The sequence below is a fragment of the Haemorhous mexicanus genome, chromosome 2 (genome assembly GCF_027477595.1).
Source record: "Haemorhous mexicanus isolate bHaeMex1 chromosome 2, bHaeMex1.pri, whole genome shotgun sequence".
Lineage (NCBI taxonomy): Eukaryota > Metazoa > Chordata > Aves > Passeriformes > Fringillidae > Haemorhous > Haemorhous mexicanus.
In genome coordinates, this window is record NC_082342.1 from 83,715,352 (window position 1) to 83,737,156 (window position 21,805).

Below are 21,805 nucleotides of genomic sequence, written 5' to 3' on the forward strand. Positions count from 1 at the left end.
TTGGGTTACTATTGGGAATTATGAGGATGTAGAGACAGACTTGGAGGAATGTTGGTTGGATGGGACCTTTGAAGGTCACCTAGCCCAGCCTCCCACTCAGAGCAGGCCTAAAGCCAGTGCTAGATGACATTTTCCAAGAGAAGAGGCAGTGCTCAGCAGAACAGTGGGTGGCAGAGACAGCAGGACATCTTCTGCAAACCAGGCCTTGCTTGTGCCCTCTACTCTCCGGAGGCACCTAGATTTCCATGTCAAACATCAGCCAAGGAAAGCATAAACTGACATGGGAAGCCCTTCTAAAGGATAAAAAGGAGACGCTGCAGTAATTTATGCACTCCAAGCAGTATTTCTATGCTGAATGACAGGAGAAAATGAGAAACAGGAAACTCTAATCACACATATCCAGTCACCAAAAAGAAAAGCTATGAGGAGTAGATGACATGACACGTACCAACAACATGACATGCTTTCTTCTGTGATGGAGCGAAGCTGTGTTCAGTACTCCAGTGGTCTCGAAACAAACTCATGAACAAGCTCAAAGAAACTTGCTTGCAAAGCTGATGGCAGAAAACCACACTAAGTTGGAAAGTGAGAAGCAAACAGGCTGCAAGAACCCAAGGAAAATGAAGTGTGATGCACGTATCAAGTAGTTACTATTTGTCTGCAGTCAGGTACAGACTTAAAAATATTAGCAATGCATGGAAAAGCCATTTTTTTGTTTTGTTTAATACGTAACTTCTTTGAAAATTCAGGTTTTGAGACAGACAACTAAAAGAGACATCTGTTCTGTTTAGCATTTATTTAATCATGACAGGAGAAAGCTGTTCTACACTTAGGCAACAAGACATGTTAGTGTTCATATGACTTTGGCAGCTATGACAGAGTGAGGGCAGGAGATGAGTGCCAGTTAAATATACTGCAGAGACAGTCTAAGTTTTTAAACCTTCTCTCAAGAGGAGGGGAGAATAATGATGAAAACTTACTCATGTTTTGTTCAGAGATGTGAAATTTAAGGCCTCTCTTTATAGCCTTGTCTCACAGTGAGCAACTTTAATTGCCAAGAAATTGCTTTTCCAGGTTGACTGCCCACTTAAGGTGGAGAGTATATAAAACAAGTCCATTCCTTACAGAGTTCTACAGGAAACAATTTGGTCATGGAGATATTTACAGTTGTGCCACTGTATGTTCAGCTCTATAGAAGTTGCTACTTTGGTATTTTCAAAGCATAGCAAAAACTACAGAAGCAGCAAATTAAAAAATACTTGAAGCAAAAAATGAGGAAATTAATTGTCTGGAATTAACACAGATATAACTAAATGAACCTTAACACAAACCCAAAAAGATTTTGTAACTCTATAATGGAAAAGGATACAGAACAGGTGGGGGAATGAACGTATAGCAAAATGAAAAGCCAAGGTGAACTGAAAAAAAAAAAAAAAACAGACGCCCCCCCCCCCCAAACATTCTGGTCCAAGCAATGCAGGAAAAAAAAAAAAAAAGTTTTGAAATGCTATCTGGTAAGGATATACAGTCATGGAATGGTCTGGATTGCAAGGGGCCTCAAACCACCTATTTTCAAGCCCCACCGTGGGCAGGGGCAGCTTCTGCTAAACTCTGCATCTATGGTACCTGAACTCTTTCCTTTCTCTTTTCCCTGTAGTTTAGGTATTGGCTCCGCAAACACACATCACTAACCCATTACAAGGGCAAAGGTATGTTACTAAAAGGAATATTCGCATCATAATGAACACTTCAATTAGGAGGATGCGCTCGACCACCTTGGCCAGTCCAGCGCCGGGGACAGCTCTCCCTGCACTCAGCTGTATACCGACCGGCCGCCCTCGCACACTGAGCAGCTGCTGTGCCCTTGTCCCGGCTGGGAGCCCCGAGCCGCCCTCCGGGCTCCCCGCCGCCGGCAGGGCCGGGCCGGGCCGGGCCGGGCCGGGCCGGGCCGGCTCCCACGTGGCTTTCGGAGCGCGGCCCGGGCCGCAGGGCGCTCCCGGCAGGGCTCTCCCCGCACTACCGCCCACGCCGGCAGAGAGAGTCCCTGTCCGCCGCCGGGCCTCCCGCAGCCCGTGCCGCCACCTCCGCTTCCCCTCAGCGCTTCCCCGCGGCATCACGTGTGGCGAGGGCGGATCGGCCCCGGCCCAGCCGCCCCGCCCCGCTCTGCCCGCCGCTCTTCGGGACACTCACTCGCCAGCGCTGCCTCTACGACTCCACTCCCGCCTGCGGCCTCTGCCTTCTGCCCGTGCCGGGGCGCCTCTCCGGGGAATAGGCGGCGGGGCGGAGCGGGGCGTGGGGCGGCGCCTGCCCACGCTCCCTCCCCTGCGGGGCAACCCGGGGAGCCCGGGCGCGGGGCCGGGGTTGAGCCGGGGCTGCTGGCGAGCCGGGGCTGCTGGCCGGAGCCCCCGGCTGGAGCCGGCCCGGTTGCCAGAGACAGGGATCGTGCTTGGCGGGAGCGCGGACAGGGCGGCCAGCCGGGCTCGGGGCCGGGAGAGCCGGACCGCCCGCGGCCGCTGCCAAAGCGGGAGGAGCGCCCAGCGCTCCGGGAAGGGCCGCTCCCGAGGCCGGGGCCTCGCCTGCTGGCGGCCGTAATAAACGTGCGTGAAGCAGTGCAACGTTTGGCAGCCAATCTGGCCTTTAGAGAACCTTTTAAAAAAACCCCATATTTTATAAACGCTGTTGACTACTCTGTAGGAACGGAGTTTGGCTGCAGGCACAGATTGGTCTTGAGCCTGCTGAAGCAGGAGTTTTAAACTTCGAGGGTGCTAAGTGCCTTTCTGTTGACCACCTTTGCAGGCAGCTTCTAGTTACCAGCGATTCCCTTTAGCTGGCTTCATAGGGATCATTTTGCTCTCTAGCAAAGCATGTGCAGATTCCTCACAGTAAATCACTTTAAAGTAAATGCATTGATAGGAGAAATAAGAATGAGATACTCTTTCTACTGGTGCTGTAGAAAGGGCCCTGGGGGTCCTGGCCGATGGCAAATTGAACATGAGTCAGCAGTGCCCTGGCGGACAGAAGGGCCAAGCGTGTCCTGGGGGACATCAGGCACAGCAGCACCAGTGGGATTGTCCTGCTCTGCTCTGCACTGGGGTGGCCTCACCTTGAATACTGTGTGCTGTTCTGGGTGCCACAATATAAGGAAGATACTTAGCTTTAGAGAATGTCCAAAGGAAGATTTTGAAGATGGTGAGGAGTCTAGAGGAGAATCCTTATGAGAAGCAGTCTCTTCAGCCTGGAGGAGACTGAGGGGAGACCTCATTGCACTCTACAATTTCCTCATGAGGGGAAACAAGAGGGGCAGACACTGATCTCTTCTCTGGTGACCAGTGATAGAATCCAAGGGAATGGCCTAAAGCTGTGAAGTTGTTTCAGGGAAGGTTTAAGTTGGGTATCAGAAAAAAGGTTTCTCCACCAAAGGATGGTTGAGCCCTAGAACAGGCTTCCCAGAGAAGTGGTTACCAGAGAAGTGTCAGGCATCAGCCTGATAAAGTTCAAGAAGTGTTTTGGACAACACTTCTGGCACATGGTGTGACTCCTGCACACAGGGCCTGTGCATGCAGGGCCAGGAGTTGGACTTGTATGATCCCTATGGGTCCCTTCCAACACAGGATATTCTGTGATTCTCTGTGAGCATACAAGTACCATTCTGTAGCCTGGTTACTGGGACAGGACAGCAGGTGATATTTTGGTGTCAGTTCTTCCTCCTTGACTAGTTACTAAGTGGAAGCCAGGTTGTATCTTTTATAGACTATTCACTTTTTTACCCAATTACCATTCAATAATTCTATTCCACCTATTATACTAGGTAGGATTGTTGCCAAAGAACATTATTAAATATATGTATGTAAATACATATAAAAATTTTCTTAAGAAAGGATGTTCTTTGATGTTCACTCTTTGTATGCTTTTAAGCCTAATCAACAAGAAGGGACATTCAATCTGTGAGCAAATAACAGCTAACAAGCAAGCTCTAAGTGATGTCCAGGTGTTAGAAAAACAAATTACTTGGTAGAATTGACTTGTTAGGATTTAGGGCTTGAAATGCTTCAATGATCTCAGACCTAGGGGAATGTACCACCGATAGTGGACACAGTGTTGAATTTACAGGCCACAAAGACATCTGGCAGAACTCCCAAGATAAAATAGGAACTAATAAACCCAACGCAGTGATTGTGCTGCAATCAGCTCTGACTGGGTAAATTATAATTCCATCAGGGGGAGATTGTGACCACCAGCTCACAGACCACCGACCCCAAAGAAGAGAAAGACTGAGCATAGGACAAATTAGTATGAGAAGCAAGAGAATCATTAACCAATAAAAGAATACCAGTTAATAAGAAAACGATGTAACTTGTAGCCAATGAACACTAATTATTTTGTTTGCTAAATTCTATAAATAGTAAAAAGTTCTGATAATTAATGTGTGTGTTTTGTGCAATACCACCGATTGTGCAACTCTGAAATAAATAATCAGTGTCTCTCTTAAGTGTGTCATTTTTGGCTTGTTGCACAATGGGTAAAAAATCCGATTTTGGCAGAGAAGGTTGCTCAGCATTTGAGGCAGTAGCTCCTGCTTACTATATGTTATCACTTTAGAGACTGAATTAATTAGTTAAGTATTCCATTGCTTTCTTCAGGTGCTGCTTTTTGTTTGTTTGTTTAGACACACACATTCAACATCAACAAACTTGTGCTGAATCAAGATTTTGAACTATTACTCCAAGAGGAAGAATGTCTTCCTGTATGTCCCAGGGTTTTCTTCCTAGCTTGTGGCAGAACCCTGAATCTAAAACTTACTACAAAAACAAACATCATTGTCACAATTAAAATCTATGCAAAAAAAAAGATAGCAAAATGCAGATTTATTTCATGGCTTCATTACAAATGTATTTACTTCCTGCTCAGCTGAAAATAAATTGGAACATACCATTGGCAGTCTAAGTGATTAATACTACATAAAAAAAGTTCAGCTCAGAAATCACAAGCTACCGGTTTCAGTACCTGTAGGGATTTTTCCTAACAAAAATACTTATTTTAAAAAGCCCTGAACCACTTGACATGGATCGTCACTGACACACACTGAACACCCATGCCACAACACAGCAGTGCAACTTTCTAACACCAAGTAATCAGTCCTCCAATGCTCAATAGTCCATGCAGGTGTGCACATCCTCTTCCTTGGAGAGATATATAGTCCTTTCTCTTTAAAGCACAGAGTTCAAGTTGCTGTGTTTATAACATTATACCTATATACAAACACTTCACATTATTGTGGAGCCCAGCACAGTCTGAAATTCCTTTTACCAGTGGCACCTGCTGCTTATGGTGCTCTACGACACAAATTTGGCTCCCTCAGCTTTTATGTCACAGAAATCGAGCCATGTGATCTCACTTTTGCTCCCAGTAAAATTTAGTCTTTCTGAGTTAAATGTGCATTCATTAACACACATTTGGTAGAGACACCCCAAGAGCTGTGGAAGAGAGCACTATTCAGAGAAAGGGCCAAGTGGAGAAGCACATAGGAATCTACATGTAATGACAGGTATGTGAATACACCAATACTCATGTGAAATATGGGACACAGGCAGGAACCAGCAAATAAATATCAAAAGATATCAAAACAAAAAAACCTCACCATACTGAAACACAGTGCTATCACATTTAGCATTCTAATACCTACAGCTTGAAATAGCAACTTGAACTTAAGGGAAAAAATACAAATCTCACTGTTGCAAATTTAAGGAAAAGTATAAATCTCACTGTTGCTAATGTACAGTTTCTTTAGAATTGCTTTTTAAAATAGGAGTGAAAGACACCCAAATTCAATTCAATAAGAAATTGTTACTGTTCATTACTGAAACATAAACAAGCTAGCAATGAATCGAACTGAACGTGAATATTGTTTTTCTACACAGGGATTTGTTGTTCAATGCTTTATCAGTCATTTATTTTAAATTCATCCGTTAATTTGTTTTCTCCCATTCCCTCATCCAGCTGCCCTCTCAAGGCAAGTACCTGCCAGTTTGCTTCAATGCCTGTCTTTTAACATTCTTGGCGTCAATAATGTAGGAGAATGCTAGAGGGACCAGATTACTTCATGTGTGGGATCAGATTACTTCAACTGAAAGCAGCAGTGAGACTTTTCTTCATGTATATGAGCTACTTTGAAGTTAGTGAAGACGAATATCTCCTTCAAGTATGACTTCTCCCATCCTAAAGATGTTTTTTTTTCCCCAGTGACTATAAAGAGAAACTAGGATGAATAGCTCAGATACAAGTTTCTGAAATATGAAGGAAAAGGTTTCCAGTGAATAGGCCAAATATTTTTAACAAACCATTCAAAAGTATTATAGATTTTTATTTCTTAGTGCCCATAAACACACACACAACCCACATCTCTAAAGTTTAAATAGTATGAAATTAAATAACAGGAAACTTCATGTACATGTCATTGGTCTAGAGACAACAGAGACATACAATTACGGACCTTCACTGGAAGTTTTTGGTGAAAAGAGACTAATATCCATAGCAGTCATTGTGATTATTTTCCTGACTCCAGTCTGTGCATTAAGTCATTCTGTTTCTCTTCTCAGAACTGTATTTGAACAAGTAATCATTCTCAAAAAAAAAAAAAAAAAGAAAAAAGAAGAAGAAGAAGAAGAAGAAGAAGAAGAAAAAAGGCTTTGTAATTTCCCTAGAGAATCAAACAGGCCAACTGATAAGGAAACTTTAATCTTCTGGAATTAGCAACGGGAAAAAAAAAATCCAGGAAAGATAGGCAATAACTACAGTTATGTACAAGCCGACTTCTTCTTCACATTTTTTTCTTTGAAGTTTAGTGTTCTGCACTGTTCCAGGAGTCAGTTATGAGGTATGAAAAACCAATAAAAAGGTTAACATTATAACCATTTTAATAAAAGCCACTGCACTGTTTGCACTTTCAAAATATTTCTGAAAATAAAGTAAAAAAATATTTAGTATTCTTAAAAGTCTTAAGGAAGATTTTATTACAAAAGCAGTCATCTTTGTGGCTTCTTTCAAACACAATTCTGCCTCAACATTAAACTCAGACATATGGGTATGCTTCATATTACCATCATACAAGTAATCACATTGAATTTCTATAGCAGTAAATATTATATAAAACAAAAAAAAAATATGTACAGGTAATCAGAAAGCTAATCAAGAAAAAATTATCTTGTCTGTACTGAGAAGTAAAGACCATTTTCAAATACTAACAAAACATCCAATTTGTTTGTTGGTCTCTTCTGTCTTAAGACTTTGAATAGAAGGACTTCCACAGAGGAATTTCTACAACTTTGGTTTATAATGACCTAGAAAAAATTCATCCCTCATACATAATATTGATCTAGTGGATGTCTTTAAAGCTGATATGGAAGACAACAGGGAAAACTACACATGTGGATTTTATGATGAGAATAATAATTTAAACTCAGGATGTCATATTCCAAATATACAGAAAAGACCTGATTATAGTAAACATATTTATCTTTTGCTATAAATTAGCTCATCCAGGCAGATCCCTACTCTTTAATTCCTCATGACTGAAGAAGCTTTGTGTTTTCTCTCTCTGATGAATAGTAGGCTATGTATGGAAAGCCTTAAGAACATGTTGCTTGTACTGAAGGGTGTATCTATTTCAGCACCTTTCAGATACAAAAGCTGGTACTAAGCTAGGCTGATCATTAGCCATACTGGTGCAGTGTTCTGCTTGCCAGATACTTATCAAAGAGCATGCTTGGATCATATTCAGAAAAAAATTTCTGAAAACTTTGTACAGAAACCAGAAGAAATGGAAATAATTGCCACGGCTTTGTACCCTATGTTACCCACTGAGAAACCCACTGAGAAACAGGCTATATTTGTAGGAGAGGAGCACACATGCATGCCTGTGGCACCACAACTAAAACAAACCAGTATGTAGCCATGTTTGTTCAAAGCCAAATTTGTGGACAGCACCACACTGCAACAGCCTTGCTGGCTAGATCTACAGTTAGTGTGGCAAAAATAGTACACTAAAGTACCTGCATGACTTGTAGTACCTGAGCAAGCTTTGATCATACTGTGCTGATCAATTTCTCCCAAGGGACATGGATGGCAAGAATAAAGAAATATGGAGAGACAGGTAAAGTTCCCCAGCTTTCATACCCAATAGCAAACTTCCAATCTTACACAAATAAACAAAACTAAACATCTCAAAAAACCCCAAAGAAACTTGAAAAACCAACCACCAGCAAATAAACAGACATGTTACTACTTCCTGAAGCAGGAATGTAAATATATACTACATGACAAACAACTCTGGACAGCCAGAGTTCAAATGTGTATTAAAGCATAGCCCCTTTTAAGAGGTAACATGGTATCAACATAAACCACCTCTGAATCATCTCACATTGATGTGCTCAGTTTATGCATTAACAGCTATGCTTATTTATCTGTCCCTTCAGCAAACACACGAGCCATGGGAGACAAAGGTGAAGCCAAGTTCTTTCAGGTAACAGATCAACAGCCAAGGTCAGGTCTCCTGCACAGTTACTGCTCCACAGAAATTCTCTCTTTATTCCGAAGGAATATAGGAGCTGAAAGGTGCAGTATCCTTAACCAAAAAGCACTGAATTGCCTGGGAACACAGCAATTAGCTTCTACAGACACTATACTGTATTTAAACCACTGACCTGCCACAGGAGCTACAGCAATTCTGACTTGTCCATGTTGATTGTGGTAGATGAGGCTGCCTGTGAGAACAGAAACTCTACCTGACTCCTCTGTTGCCTCACCTTCTTTTCATTAGCGGCTTGCTAAAATCTCCGTCTTCATCCAACAGTATTTTCTACACTCAGGCATACTTGAGCAGTACACTGGCTGACAGACATTTATGGTCAAATCCTTGCCCTTATTTACTCCTGTACAAATCTGACACTTCACAGGCTGGAGAGAGAAATGAGCAAAAGGGCTTAACTCAAATTATATGAGTAGACTGATGTGCTGGAGAGAATTCTTTCTTCCACTGGCTCTGCAGGACTGGCACTGGAAGGCAGTAATAAAACTGAAGTGGACAGATATTTTTCATACTTGAAAAGATAAGGATTTAAACAGGAAATTGCACTTTTAAGTATCACTTTCAGAAATAAAACTGCCTCCTGCTATTCATCCCGCTACTAAAAAGTCAGATGAAGACATCAAATTACACATGTATGCTGTGAAATTCCATCTGCATTGCTTTCATATACCTATAAAAATGTTCTAATGGACTTTAAAAGCAGTTCAAGTAAAAATAAAGCGATCCCTCAAGCTGAAATGTTAGGATCTGTAGGAGGGCAAAACTGGACATTCAAGTGTGCGGTGCTGGTGGTGTTGTTTTTGAGAAATGATGACTGAAGCCTGTACATGGTCAAAAGTACCCATGTAACAGCAGCCGTAAACAGCATGCACGGGCAACCTGAAAAGGAGCATCAGGCACCGCCTTTCTTTTGCAACTGCTCCAGTTTTCTTCTTAAGAGGTTGTAGTTCTCCTTGGTTCCCGGTGCCATGGGATCAAGCTTCAGAGAGACTTCATAGTGCTTCTTCGCCAAGTCAAGGTTTCCCCAGCGATGATAAAGCACAGCTGGAACATCAATGGGGAATTTCATTAGCAATATTGTTGAATAATGTACAATCTTGCCAGTCACTTGGAGAACAGCATTGAGGTATTTGTTTCCAGCGAGGGTCTGTCACTGGCTGGTGGCACAGTAGCTGCTTGTTCTGTTGCCAAATGCAGGAGCAAAGCCTGGGAGCAGAACTGGCATGGGAATGATGAAGGAATGAATTACAATGGAGCCATAAATGGCAGCTCTTATCTGGTGAGCTCATTGCGGTTACAAGCATAGCATAAATGAACCAATTTGCAGACACTAAAGTGCAGATACCTCTGGGCTGGATTTTGCAGCCCTCTTGATCTGTCATATCGTGTGACAGCTTTTCTGGCTTTAGTGCCCTGTTCTTCTGGCTGGCAGTTCTTCTAGAAAGTAAAATAGAAATCTGCCCAGCAGGAAGAAGGCGCAAAAGATTGCTTTTGCTTTTTAAACACAATGAATATGAAGCAAATAAACAATACAGCTGATAAGATTTAGAAAGGCTCTTACCCAAATTACCGTGATAACTGGCAGCATTTGGATTGGCTTTAATTGCCTTGAGGAACAAAGCTTCAGATTCCTGAATAATTTAAAATAACAAGTCATCAGGAAAGATCATTCTCATATATATAAAACAATGCCAAATTTACCCACCACTGTAATTAAAAAGCCTCCAAAACTATGCCATATCTATATGATACCACCATATAAATATCCTAAGCCTGCCTGATCCTGTAAGCTCAGGTGGCTACAGCCCATTGAAACCAGTAATAATGCTGCAAATTAGTGTCATGTTTTCACAGGCTGCTGTTATTTTAGCAGAAATTTATTAAGCACTAGTGAACTTTGCTTTTTACCTAAAGTACCTTTTTTTAATAGTTATAGTATTTTCAAACATTACCTGCTGAACTTTTCCCTACTTATGCGATCAAATTAAGGAAATGTAATTTGGTATCTAAGCAAACTGCTTATAGACACTTTCCCTTTTACAGCAGTTTTAGCATTAAAAATAGGGGCATTCCAGTACATCCCTTTCAAACAGATGTTTCAGTGTGGCTCCCCGTGAAGAGTAGCTGACTACCTTTTACTTAAAAAACATGCCAAATCATATCATGCCACGCAACATCCTTCACATTTTCCTCCCCAATTACCTTCTCTGTATTACTGCTTGCAATGTGTGCTCTTAAGACTCGTGATATCTGAGTACCTCTTAGAAAACCTCAGGTCCCTCACCTAATAATCAGGGAATAATTTACCACTAAATTTATTCTCTCATTAAAACAATTCTGTTTTTCCAAACTAGCTGCTAATATTGCTACCTTTTTCCCCAGAGCATATTTTCTGCAGAAGTTTAAAAACTCACCCCCCCAATCCAAATGGAGCATATTTACTCACTAACATGCAAGTTTAGATACTTGAGAGCAAATTTTACATAGATTTCTATGCTGTGCTGTGCTCTAGGGAAAGTTGCTCATTCAGTTTCAATGCAAATGACCTGAAGATAAAATTACCTCAATGTGGTAGGCTTCCATCTGAATGCACATACTTGCTGTCTGAGGTATGTGAGAACAGTAAGATGGAGAATAGTCCTTTCCTTTGTGCTAAGTTTTCACTGCTTAAAATAAATCACAGGCTCTACTGAAAAAGAAAGCCTGTCAGCCAGATTTTTGGTTCCACCATCTTCTCATGTCAAGCATGAAATAACTCTCTGTAAGGGTCCCTTCAGGGGAGGAGAAATTTCTGATGTCAAGATTGAGTCACTCGGCTCTGAGTGACTTAAGAGCCTCCCCATATGTCCAAATTCAAACCCAAACTAAAAGCATTGCTGAGCACAGCTGAGGCTGCCATTGTCAAGCCAGGAGAGACTCATGCAGAAAGTGCCTTCATCTCCACAGGTCAAGGAAATGACAAAACCCAGGGTCCTCTGAGCTAGTCCAGTGGAGGGCTATGAAGATGATGAGGGGACTGGAGCATCTTTTATAAGGAAAGGCAGAAGGAGCTGGGCCTGCTCAGCCTCAAGAAGAGATGACTGAGAGGGGACCTCATCAATGTCTAAGTATCTGAAGGGAGGGTGCCAAGAGGATGGATCCAGGTTCTTCTCATTCATGCCATGCAACAGCACAAGAGGCAATGAGCAGCAACTGATGCATGGGAAGTTCCACCTGAACAGGAGGAAGAACTTCTTTACTCTTAAGGTGACAGCTACTGGAACAGATTGACCAGAGAAGTTGTGCAGTGTCCTTCCCTGGAGATATTCAAAACTTGTTGGATGCAATTCTGTGCAACCTGCTCTAGCAGGGGAGTGGATGAGACAATCTCCAGAGGTCCCTTCCAACCCCAACTATTCTGTGATTCTGAATTTGTTTCAGGACAGGGAATATTTGGATAGGAGTTAACAAGAGGAACCAGATGTCTGCGAATTTACCTCCATAGTGCAAGTTTTAGCATTGCTTTCCTGTGGGATGAGCAGTTGCTCCAGCATTCTCATATCCAGACTATTAAGAGTTCCTGGATGCATTGGTCTTTTTTGAAATCCATACTGTTTAGTGATTTCATTCATATTTTGGATGATGGGACTGAATGCAGTTTCAAAACTTTAAAGATAGCACCTAAGAGGAGGGAGTAAGAAATACATTAGAAGGGAGAACAGCTATTTTGAGGGACCTGGGCAGGTCAGAGAAACAGACTAGCAGGAATCACAGAATGGTTGAGGCTGGAATGGACCTCTGGTGGCCATGTGACTTTGATAAGCACTTCCAAGACCACAGCTGGAGTATGTGGTCAGGCTGGGGTCTCCATTACAAGAAAGACATGCTCCAGTGAGTCTTGAAGAAAGCCACCAAAATGGTACAGGGCTGAAGCACAAGATGTGCAAAGACCAACTGAGAGAACTGCATCTTTTCAGCCTTCAGGAGAAAAGATGAAGTTGCTGCCTACAACTCCCTGGTGAGATAATACAGAGAAGATGGAAACAGACCCTTCTCACATGTCTGTGAGATAAGGTGAGACATAATGGATGCAAACTGGCATACAAGAAACTCCAATTAAAGGAAACATCAATTTTTTTCATGATAATGTTGGTCAAGCATTGAAAGATGCTGTCCAGAGAGGTTATAGAATCTCTGTTGACTGAGATATTCGGGATTCAACTGGTACTGGCACTGGTTTGGGTTAGGGGTTGGACTAGATGACCTTTAGATGTCATTTCCAGGCAAAATTATTTCATGATTTCCATGTTTCTCAGTCATCTGAGAAACATCCTGAGACTCAAAAATTTGGCAAGTGGTGCAAGATAACCTCTTCTTTTCATACAACTCTCAAATCCTAAAAATCAACAGTGGATTGGCACTTGAAAGCATGCAGTAATTTCAAGTCCCACAAAGTTGTGCTTTTTCCCACTCCCAAATTTTAGTATTTTGGTCTGATAAATCTCTTTTTTCCTCACTGGGTAGGTTAACAGCAATCAAAATGAAAGCTATACTGACCATTTAAATCAGCCTTATGCCTAAAAGTTGCCACCTACACAGAGGAGGAGCACCTAATGTACAGATTTGCATCCTTTCACTGCTGAAGGACAGTGCAATGCACTTCCAGATAATTAAATGAAGTAGATATTCAAGAGCTGGCTGCCATTACCATACATCTTCAACTCCATACTGAGAATATTTTTATCACACTACTTTGCTCAGCAGCTAGTAGAAGCGTAGTGGTTGTTTAAAGGCTATTTAAGGTGCATCATATTCATATTACTGTGGCTATATGGAGTAAATGTACATTCCAGTACATCAGTGGTATTTCAAATTGCTGCATCTTGCCAGATCTTCAAGTGTTGCCAAGAAACTTGCAGCTTGCATATAGTGAAGGCTTGGGGTAAGCACACTGCATTCCATCTGCTGCCAAGGCCACAAAATTGTAGTCTGGCTTTATTTCAAATACAAAAATGCTGAATGGTTTCAATTTATTGCACTTTTTACAGAAAAAACATAGATGTATATATAACAAAAATATAGCACACATCTTTTTCAAAGAACTAAAGATAGCTTGGTTCTTCATCAATTGAGATAAGAACAAGCATTCAAAGGAGAATCAAACTTGGTATAACAGATGTTAATTAAAAAACCCAAACAAAACCACAGAAACAGCTCATCCTTTATGTGCTTTTCTCTCTGGAACAATAAATCATTCATCACTAGATACAAACACAAAATAAAGGGCTATTTTTTGTTTTTTTGTGACGTAGGAAACCTATCTTCTGCTGAAAATCAAAGTGCATTTGAAATTGAAGGAGAATGTTGTGTGCTTATTGGAAGGAGGAGAATGTTGTGTGCTTATTGGAAGGAAATCTTTCACAATATAGTAAAAACTTTTTGACTCCATGTCTTTTAAAATAAGAGATAACAAAAAATCCCAGAACAAATCTTCCTGTGCGACAACAGAGCCAACATAGTAGCAACTTTTATAGAGGCACATAATGAGTAGCCTAATAAATTAACTGCCTGAGGTTAGACAACACATCAGACACAGCCAGGCAGCACTCTGAAAATTACCTCCATCACCTTGACAGTCTCCATCCCCCGTTCCTCCCCTCCAGTTCTAGTCAATAAAAATCCTTGAAGAGCCATCCACTTCTCTGTTTTTACATGGTGAGGGGGTGGACAAAAAATCTGATTTTTTCATGCTTTTTTTGGTCAGTAAGCATTCTCCCATTACAAACAAATCTGTATCTCCTCTTTCCAGGCAATGCCAAATACAGCTGCTGAGAGCATAACCTTTGTAAGTGAGTCCTCTTTTCAATTCCCTTAATTTGCTCTCCCTGTTATAACACATCAGTATTTAGTGACTAGTTTAAGCTCTGCACAAAACTACTACTCCATATTGAACTATTAAAACACTCACTGGTGCCCTGTTTTTTTTTTTTTTTCCCCCTGGGCTCCACTATTTCTTTTGCTTTTTTCAAAAATGTGGACTTAAAAGCTGCCCTTTCCCCTACTCTTATTTCTACACTGTCTCCAACACATTCTACTGCAGCATAATAACCTTTCAGGGCTGGCAATCAAAACCACTATCTTCTTTTTAATTTTTTAAATCCACTAAGCCAGACTTGTCTCTCCTACACCTGGAAAATTTTTCTATCTTGTTTTCAACTTACTTAACTTTATTTCATTGTAAATGCTCTGTATTCTGTCATGCTACATATTCTCCCAGATGAATGACTATAAAATCCTCTGTTCTTCCACAGTCCTGACTCACCAAAATAATTCTAGCAATTACCTCCTCCATAAACTCATACCTTATTCATTCTGGTTGTTAATTTGTATCCTTCTGGAACTTTGTTCCAGAATATGTATTTTTAATAGTCTCAGGTGGAGAGAGAAAAGAATTAGAGTGTCCTGGAAAAAAACCTAGCCAGTCTAGAAGAACAGTAACTGGGTGTTTATCAGCATCACTAACACAAACAAAAGCCAGTGCTGGGTTGTCACAGGCTCTGGCCTCACATGTGAACAGGTCAGGGCTCCAAAGCTGATCAATAATGTAGAAATAGAAGTGGTCACAGTAACTACTGGACAGATGTATCTATTTTGAGAATCACGGACTTAAAGTTGGAAAAGACCTTTAAGATCATCAGGTCTAACTGTAAACCCTGCACCACCAGCATGTTCACCATTAAACCATGTCCTCAAGTGCCATATCCAAACATTTTTTGAATACTCCCAGGATGGTGGACTCCACCACTTCCCTGGGCAATCTGGTTCAATGTTTTATAACCCCTTTTGTGAAAAAAAAAATCCTAATATCTAAACTAAACCTTTTCTGGTGCAACTTAGGCCATTTCCTCCTGTTGAGTTTTGTATTGTAGAATCTTCTTGCTTTGTATATAAATGAGGATGTTCCTGCAGTGCTGTTAACATTATCACTATCAAAAAGACATCAAACCCCTTAAAAGCCTAAAAAAACCTAAAAAAGGTTCAGTAAATGATGTTTTTCAAAGGTACACCAAGGACTTGATTATTAATTTGTCCCTATCACATACATAAATCACTGATTATAGAGTCAGTTTAAACAACTAACTATATTAAATGTGTATGATTTATTCTGTGTCATATAAGCTTATCATCTGGTACAATTCCCTTTGGAAAACAAGTCATCCTCATCAGTTTCATTATATTTACTACTTGCAAATAAAGGTAGCTAATGCTGAGGTACCACTCACAGGCTGCTCCACTGCATCCAAGAGAAAGTTCAATACATTGAGCAATGCATGTACTTTCTCTCATAGCATCCTGAGATCACCTGGGTATCCCATCCTCAGTCTGGGATTAACAAACTTGCATTACTATATTTTACATCATGTCTGAGGCAAAAAGGCTGGAATTCTTATCTCTATATATATAGATGTATTCACAGAATACATAGCAAAAGCACAAGGACTAGCCTGTCCCTTTTAATTTGAGTTCCTGAAACAAGGTCTCTAATTCAATGCAGGCTCTCTTCCTCTGCAGTGAAGCAACACAAGACCCTAACTGCCCTCTAGTGTGCTTAAGAGCCTATTTCCCTCCACTGACCACTGACATAGTGTAGGGCAGCAACATTTGTAACCCAGGCATCTAAAATAAGGAGGGACAAGCTCAAGACAGAATCACACACCAATACTATGGTAGAAAATAGCACTGAAGAGTTTTAAAAAAATTCTCTAAGTCATAGTCCACAATGATCTCCTCAAATGATTTTTACAAAAAATGTAGATAGAGTTTAATTAAGGGAAAAAAAACCAATGAATCCAACCCAAAGCCCTAGAGTCAAAAAGCTCTAGTTACCTACCTTATACTTTTGTGATTTCCCCAGTACATTAGCCAAGGAAAACATAAGGGAATGATCATTAGGTATTAATTCCAGGGCTTCTCTTCCAACTGCTTCTGCTTGAGCTAGATTGCCTGGGAGCCCAGGTAGCAGAAAAAGAGAAGACATGTTTTAACACTGCCTTATTAGTTCATGCTGCAAGCATACATCTTTTACAAATAGCTGACTGCATAATTTTTTAGAGAAAACCAGGTATCACACACACACACACAAATGTAAAATCCTGTAGACTAAGGCAAAAGAATACCTTCATTTGTTTTCAATAGATAACACCTTCAGAAGAACAAGAAAGCAGAGATTACAAAGTTCTGGAATTTAATCTGCAATACAAACATGCTTGCACAACGATTTGCATTTTAAGTATCAGAAATTCAATTTATGGGCTGGATTTCAAGTGATGCTTTAAAATCACTGAGTCAGAAGGCATTCTTATATTATTAGAGGGGGTCTGGGTAGCCAAAGAAGAGGTAAAGATCCTTTTAGGTAAAAACAGATAAAGGTTTAAGTTTTTCTAGACGCTGAATTATTCATTAAAACATTCAAAGAGACCTTTACCTGTGTTATCAAGCAATATTATCATATTGTTCCAGGCCAGACTGTGCTCTGGTTTCAGGACTGTAGCATTCCTCCAGGCATTCAATGCATCTATATGGCGATTCAAATCTGCATACTAAAACAAAAGAAAAATCCAGTAATTTTGCTATTACTTGCTTTACTTTCCTATCATTCATTAAAGACACTAAAAAGTTGTCAATGTCATGTCCTTTCTAGTAGGATTTCTTTTTATAGACAAAAATAAACGTAAAAGGAATACTCTTGTAGTGTGGAAGATAAGAATGCTATATACTAATTTTCCTTTTCTTTCCTCTGCAAGTGAGGCTTGTCTTCAAGTATGCATGTACCAATAGAATAAAGAGAAGAAACAGCATACAATTTAGAAATCTACACAAGAGATTTAGGAAATATTTAATGTACATATTTTCAAAAATCTAATTTGAATTTTTCAGCATAGTTCTACTAGCTAACAACATACTAAGGAATGCAAAACATTGGAAAATGATTAATAATACCTTTTGGAAAAAAAAATTAAAATCTCTATTTTTGTTTATACTTCTTTATATGATAAAGTAGGATTACCAAAGGTTGTATGGGAGGAAGTATACCAGGAAAGCAATAGAAAAAGCTACCAAAAGTATGAAATCACCCTAAAATACAATATAAGCAAACTGCGATAACTATCAGCTTTTAACAGTACAGCAGAATTATATAAATCTTTCTATATGTATACGTACAGAAAGACACACAGATTCCAGTCATAGCTATAATTTATTCAAAAGCACTTACCAACCGCCCTAAATTGTAGTAACAATCTGGATATTTTTTTCTGTGTTTAATTGCTGTCCAGTAGCTTTGCTCTGCCTCTTCAAACCTTCTTAAACTGTTCTGCACTATTCCAAGATTCATCCATGCAGCAGCAAAATCAGGTCTGGGCAAATTGGGAAAAAAACACCAACAGAGAGGACAATTAAGCATTGGAAACACAAGATCCTATTGTATCATTTTGGCTCAGCTGGTGCAAAACACTGCTTAGCATTGGTCTAAACATACTGTATCTGTACAGCTAAGGACAGCAACTCCTCTGCTTCATGGAGCTCATTTCTTTCTTTGAGAATATTTCCAAGGTTGTTCATGGCATGCACATATTTTGGGTTCAACCTAAAATTTAAAATTTAAGAGATTATTATTATGTATGGACATGTATTAATATATGCAAATTGCTGGCTCTGCAACGCTGCAGAACATGAAAATGAATACCTAAGCATTTTCTTCATGTTAAACATGAAAGCAATTTTAGGAAAGATCATTAAAGCACTAAAATTTCCAATACCTTACAGCTTCTCTGTAGTATTTGATTGCAGCACTTTGATTTCCTTTGTCAGCCAGGTTTTTGCCAACATTGTAGTGCACCTGAAAACAGAGATGGATATTCCACCAGATGCCACACAGTCGGATATTCTGTGGAATCAAGTAGCTAAAAATTCTTTCTCTAAAAAGAAACAGTCAGCACTTGTGTCATTCATTGCTGGCTTTTGGTGTAGGTTGATACTTAGGATTGGATAATTCATACAACGAAGACAGTAAGACAAAATCTGAGGTACAGATCAGCTTACCTATTCCAGCTATATAAGAAAGATTATTCAGTTCCTAGTTTTGTAAATGAGGTCACCACACCTTTCACGAGGCCCTTTGTATGAAGACCTCCTGCTCTTAATTTTGTTTGTTTGCCAGGTAAGAGAAAGTTTTACTCAAATCAAATCTGTCATAGCAGAAGGAACACTACAGCAATGTGTCAAACTTTGTTTTCATTATAGCATAAACTAGAAGAAACTCAACATTCACAAAAAACCCAAACCAAAGGTAATAAGACAGGCAAAATTATTGTCTAAAGATAAAAATGTATCAAAGAGCATTTCTGAAATAATATATATATAGCAACACGTTGAAGACTTTGCCTGTCAAAAACTGAATGATGAAGGAAGGATCCAGAGCTTTCAGACTACAGGGAGAAGATGCATCATCCTAATTTATGGTAAGAGTAAATAGGAATAAATATATTTCAGAACAAATCTGAGTTGGAAGACATCTCAAATCCCACTTTAAGAGAAATCTCAGAAGATCATGTTACCTGGTTGAAAAGTACTGTGAGTACTGACTCTTGAAAAGAGATTTCTCAGCATCCAGACCAGGACTCATTATTTAGATTACTTTACTATTTGAAATCAAATTGTATATACTTCATCTAAAACAAACACATACAGTAATTTTTTCCAAACTTTGAAAATCTAATTTCAAAACAGTATACAGGAATAACTTCAGATTGAAGCCCAAAAAAATAGGTTCATAATCCACTTAGATAGGTCTAATTCACCTTCTACATTCAAAAAAGGATTTTATCTGACATGTCCATTAACTGAAAACCCCTAATTGCAGTTGGCACAGTATCTGGCACCTATTGATCCAGCACACATGAGTGTTGGAGCCTAGTTGTTATGGCATTTAATTGGTGAATCTCATCTCTATGTAACTATTGTAACATGCAGTAACATAGCACCAACAAATAAAGTTAAGGACATTTCCCATGCTTTCTCAAATGGGAGAAAAAGTATTTTCACTGATTTTAAGGAGAGCAGAGATGCTATAAAGCTTACTAAGCATGCATAGAGGCAGCTCCTCACACTGTAAGATATAAAATAGCACACAAATTCAGCATCCCCTAAAAGCAGTTCTAGCATAGCTTCCATGAAGAAAAAAATCCTGGCACTGTACTGTACATTCATAAAAATATGACAAAGCCTATGGCAAAGAAGCAAGAGAATGGTACATTTACATCAAGAAATAACCAAATGAAGATCCATTGACAGGGTCAAAAATTACAAGAAGAGAGAGCAGCATTTTCCCAGGAGTCATTAAAGTAAAATGAAATACCCTGAAAGATGTTTCTCAGGACTGAATTCTATTTATATTCTCCTCCAGAAATTATTCAGAACACTAAGATTCTTACCAAATTGGATTGCTCTGATTATATATGTTGAAGTTCACATATTCAAATTTCACCCAGATAAAAGATAAATTGTGGCAACACACAAAAAAATACTTAAAGATTTCAATGAATACTGGATGTTAGCCCTTGAAGCAGGTAACTTTACACTTCAATATCAGCAAACAAAATTATATTTAACTTGATTGAATTTCATTCTTTAAGAAGCTTTCCAAAATGAAATTTGACTAAAGACCAGGACAGAGCAGATGAGAAAAATCTTGGTGTACACCATCCACTCAGTCTTTCACATGTCAGCTGTCTTGTGTTAGGAAACAGCACTTTACTTTCTATTTTTCACAGTTTTTTTAAAAAACATGTAGTATCTTCACATCCATTTTTTTCCCAAAAATACCAGCAGCCAAAATATTTTTCTCATGTAAACAGAACTGTGGAGTCTGAAGAAAACTGAGAGATATCAATTCTCTCAAGTCAAAACATCAAATGAAGTATTAAGTGCACATGTACATTTTGTGAGCTGAACTAAAAAGATGTACTATAACCTATTAAAACTGATTGCACAACTATTTTATTAGCATTTTCAATGGTGTCTTTCTTTTGCCCTCTGCTATAGCTCCTGTGTGAAAGGAAATGATGTTTCTATACAATAATTTTCTAATTTCCCTTCAAGTGGAATTGTAGCTTTAGTTCCTCTTAAAATGGTGCTGACAAAGAAAGGAAGAGGAAAGAAGCCCAAAACCAAAGATATCAAAAGAAGTGCCCAGCCTACCAGAGACATCCAATGACAAAACCAGTTCTGCAGTGGGTTATAGGATGCAGTAACATCCTGCTCAGAAGAGCAGAAGCAGCAAAGGGTTTCCAGACACATCCAGTCATCTGAGAGGTACTTCTGCCATCCAGCTGTGTCTCTCACTTCGGTGGCCATGGCAGAGAGATGCCAGGGTCAACCTTTAGCTCACTCAAGGCAGGCCTGCATAACCACTGCTGTCTGTGACTCTCCCGTACAACACAGGGACAGAGGTGCTTTCAATGGACCAGTGGGTGGGAAGAATCTGATCTTTAATAATGAGGAGCCAGTGAGTTGTTTAAAATTTCATCTCTAGAGGTGTGGTTCTTCTGTTTTTGACAGATATTGTGCATGCCAGCCTGGGAGGGAAGATATTCCTTTCCTGGTTAAACATTTAAGAGCCCTTTGTTATGAAATGATTAAATACTAACTGGAAATGACGTATTACATTATACTCAGGTGATCCTTTATCAATCTTAAACAGGCAATTACTTTACAGTAATAGCTCTAAAAGGAGCATTTCTCAGGGATGCATAACAACACAGCATTCTCAGAAATCTAAGAGATCAGGTAAAAATACCCTAGGGTAGAACCTACTTTCAACAGGCATGTGTTGTTTAAGTTAACATAACCATAGCATCAGAGCCTAGCCAAGGAATAGGCTCTATGCATTTGTCTGTTCAATACCTCAATCAACCTAGGAAACCAGTATAAAAAAGAAAAAGCACTGCATATTATTCTGTGCCAGATATACATAGTACTTGAACTCTTATTTAAATGCCAAATTTAAATTTAAAGGAGAGGAAAAAAAAATACATATTCCTCTACAAAAATGAAATTATTGCCAGACTGATTTTTTGCTTTTGTTTTCTCTCAAAGCAGAACAGAAAGAAATTGAAATGTAATATCATCTTCTAGGAGGTACAGCCCCTCAGTTGGAGCATTACTATTATCACCAATTTTACT

At 39.7% G+C, this 21,805-nt stretch overlaps 2 protein-coding genes across 11 annotated transcripts in view; both read right to left on the bottom strand.

Annotated features, from left to right (window-relative positions):
- GGACT (gamma-glutamylamine cyclotransferase) overlaps nucleotides 1-2,347 on the bottom strand; it is a 28,277-nt gene extending 25,930 nt beyond the window's left edge. For 2 of the 4 annotated variants that reach the window (XM_059839292.1, XM_059839291.1), the window contains exons 1-2: nucleotides 2,191-2,340; nucleotides 449-601 (exon numbers count right to left, since the gene is read on the bottom strand). In XM_059839292.1, coding sequence (XP_059695275.1) covers nucleotides 449-524 — 76 coding nt within the window. In that variant the 5' untranslated portion in view covers nucleotides 525-601; nucleotides 2,191-2,340. Of the gene's footprint in view, nucleotides 1-448; nucleotides 602-1,775; nucleotides 1,906-2,190 lie in introns of those variants that run through there. The other 2 variants (XM_059839294.1, XM_059839295.1) reach the window with 2 other exon arrangements.
- Nucleotides 2,348-6,340: 3,993 nt separating this feature from the next.
- TMTC4 (transmembrane O-mannosyltransferase targeting cadherins 4) overlaps nucleotides 6,341-21,805 on the bottom strand; it is a 54,269-nt gene continuing 38,804 nt past the window's right edge. For 4 of the 7 annotated variants that reach the window (XM_059839299.1, XM_059839297.1, XM_059839296.1 and 1 more), the window contains 7 exons: nucleotides 18,382-18,461; nucleotides 18,102-18,209; nucleotides 17,838-17,979; nucleotides 17,049-17,163; nucleotides 16,455-16,567; nucleotides 10,146-10,215; nucleotides 6,341-9,628 (listed from right to left, as the gene is read on the bottom strand). In XM_059839299.1, the coding sequence (XP_059695282.1) occupies nucleotides 9,477-9,628; nucleotides 10,146-10,215; nucleotides 16,455-16,567; nucleotides 17,049-17,163; nucleotides 17,838-17,979; nucleotides 18,102-18,209; nucleotides 18,382-18,461 (780 nt within the window). In that variant the 3' untranslated portion in view covers nucleotides 6,341-9,476. Of the gene's footprint in view, nucleotides 9,629-9,654; nucleotides 9,803-10,145; nucleotides 10,216-11,146; nucleotides 12,245-16,454; nucleotides 16,568-17,048; nucleotides 17,164-17,837; nucleotides 17,980-18,101; nucleotides 18,210-18,381; nucleotides 18,462-21,805 lie in introns of those variants that run through there. The other 3 variants (XR_009485424.1, XM_059839298.1, XR_009485423.1) reach the window with 3 other exon arrangements.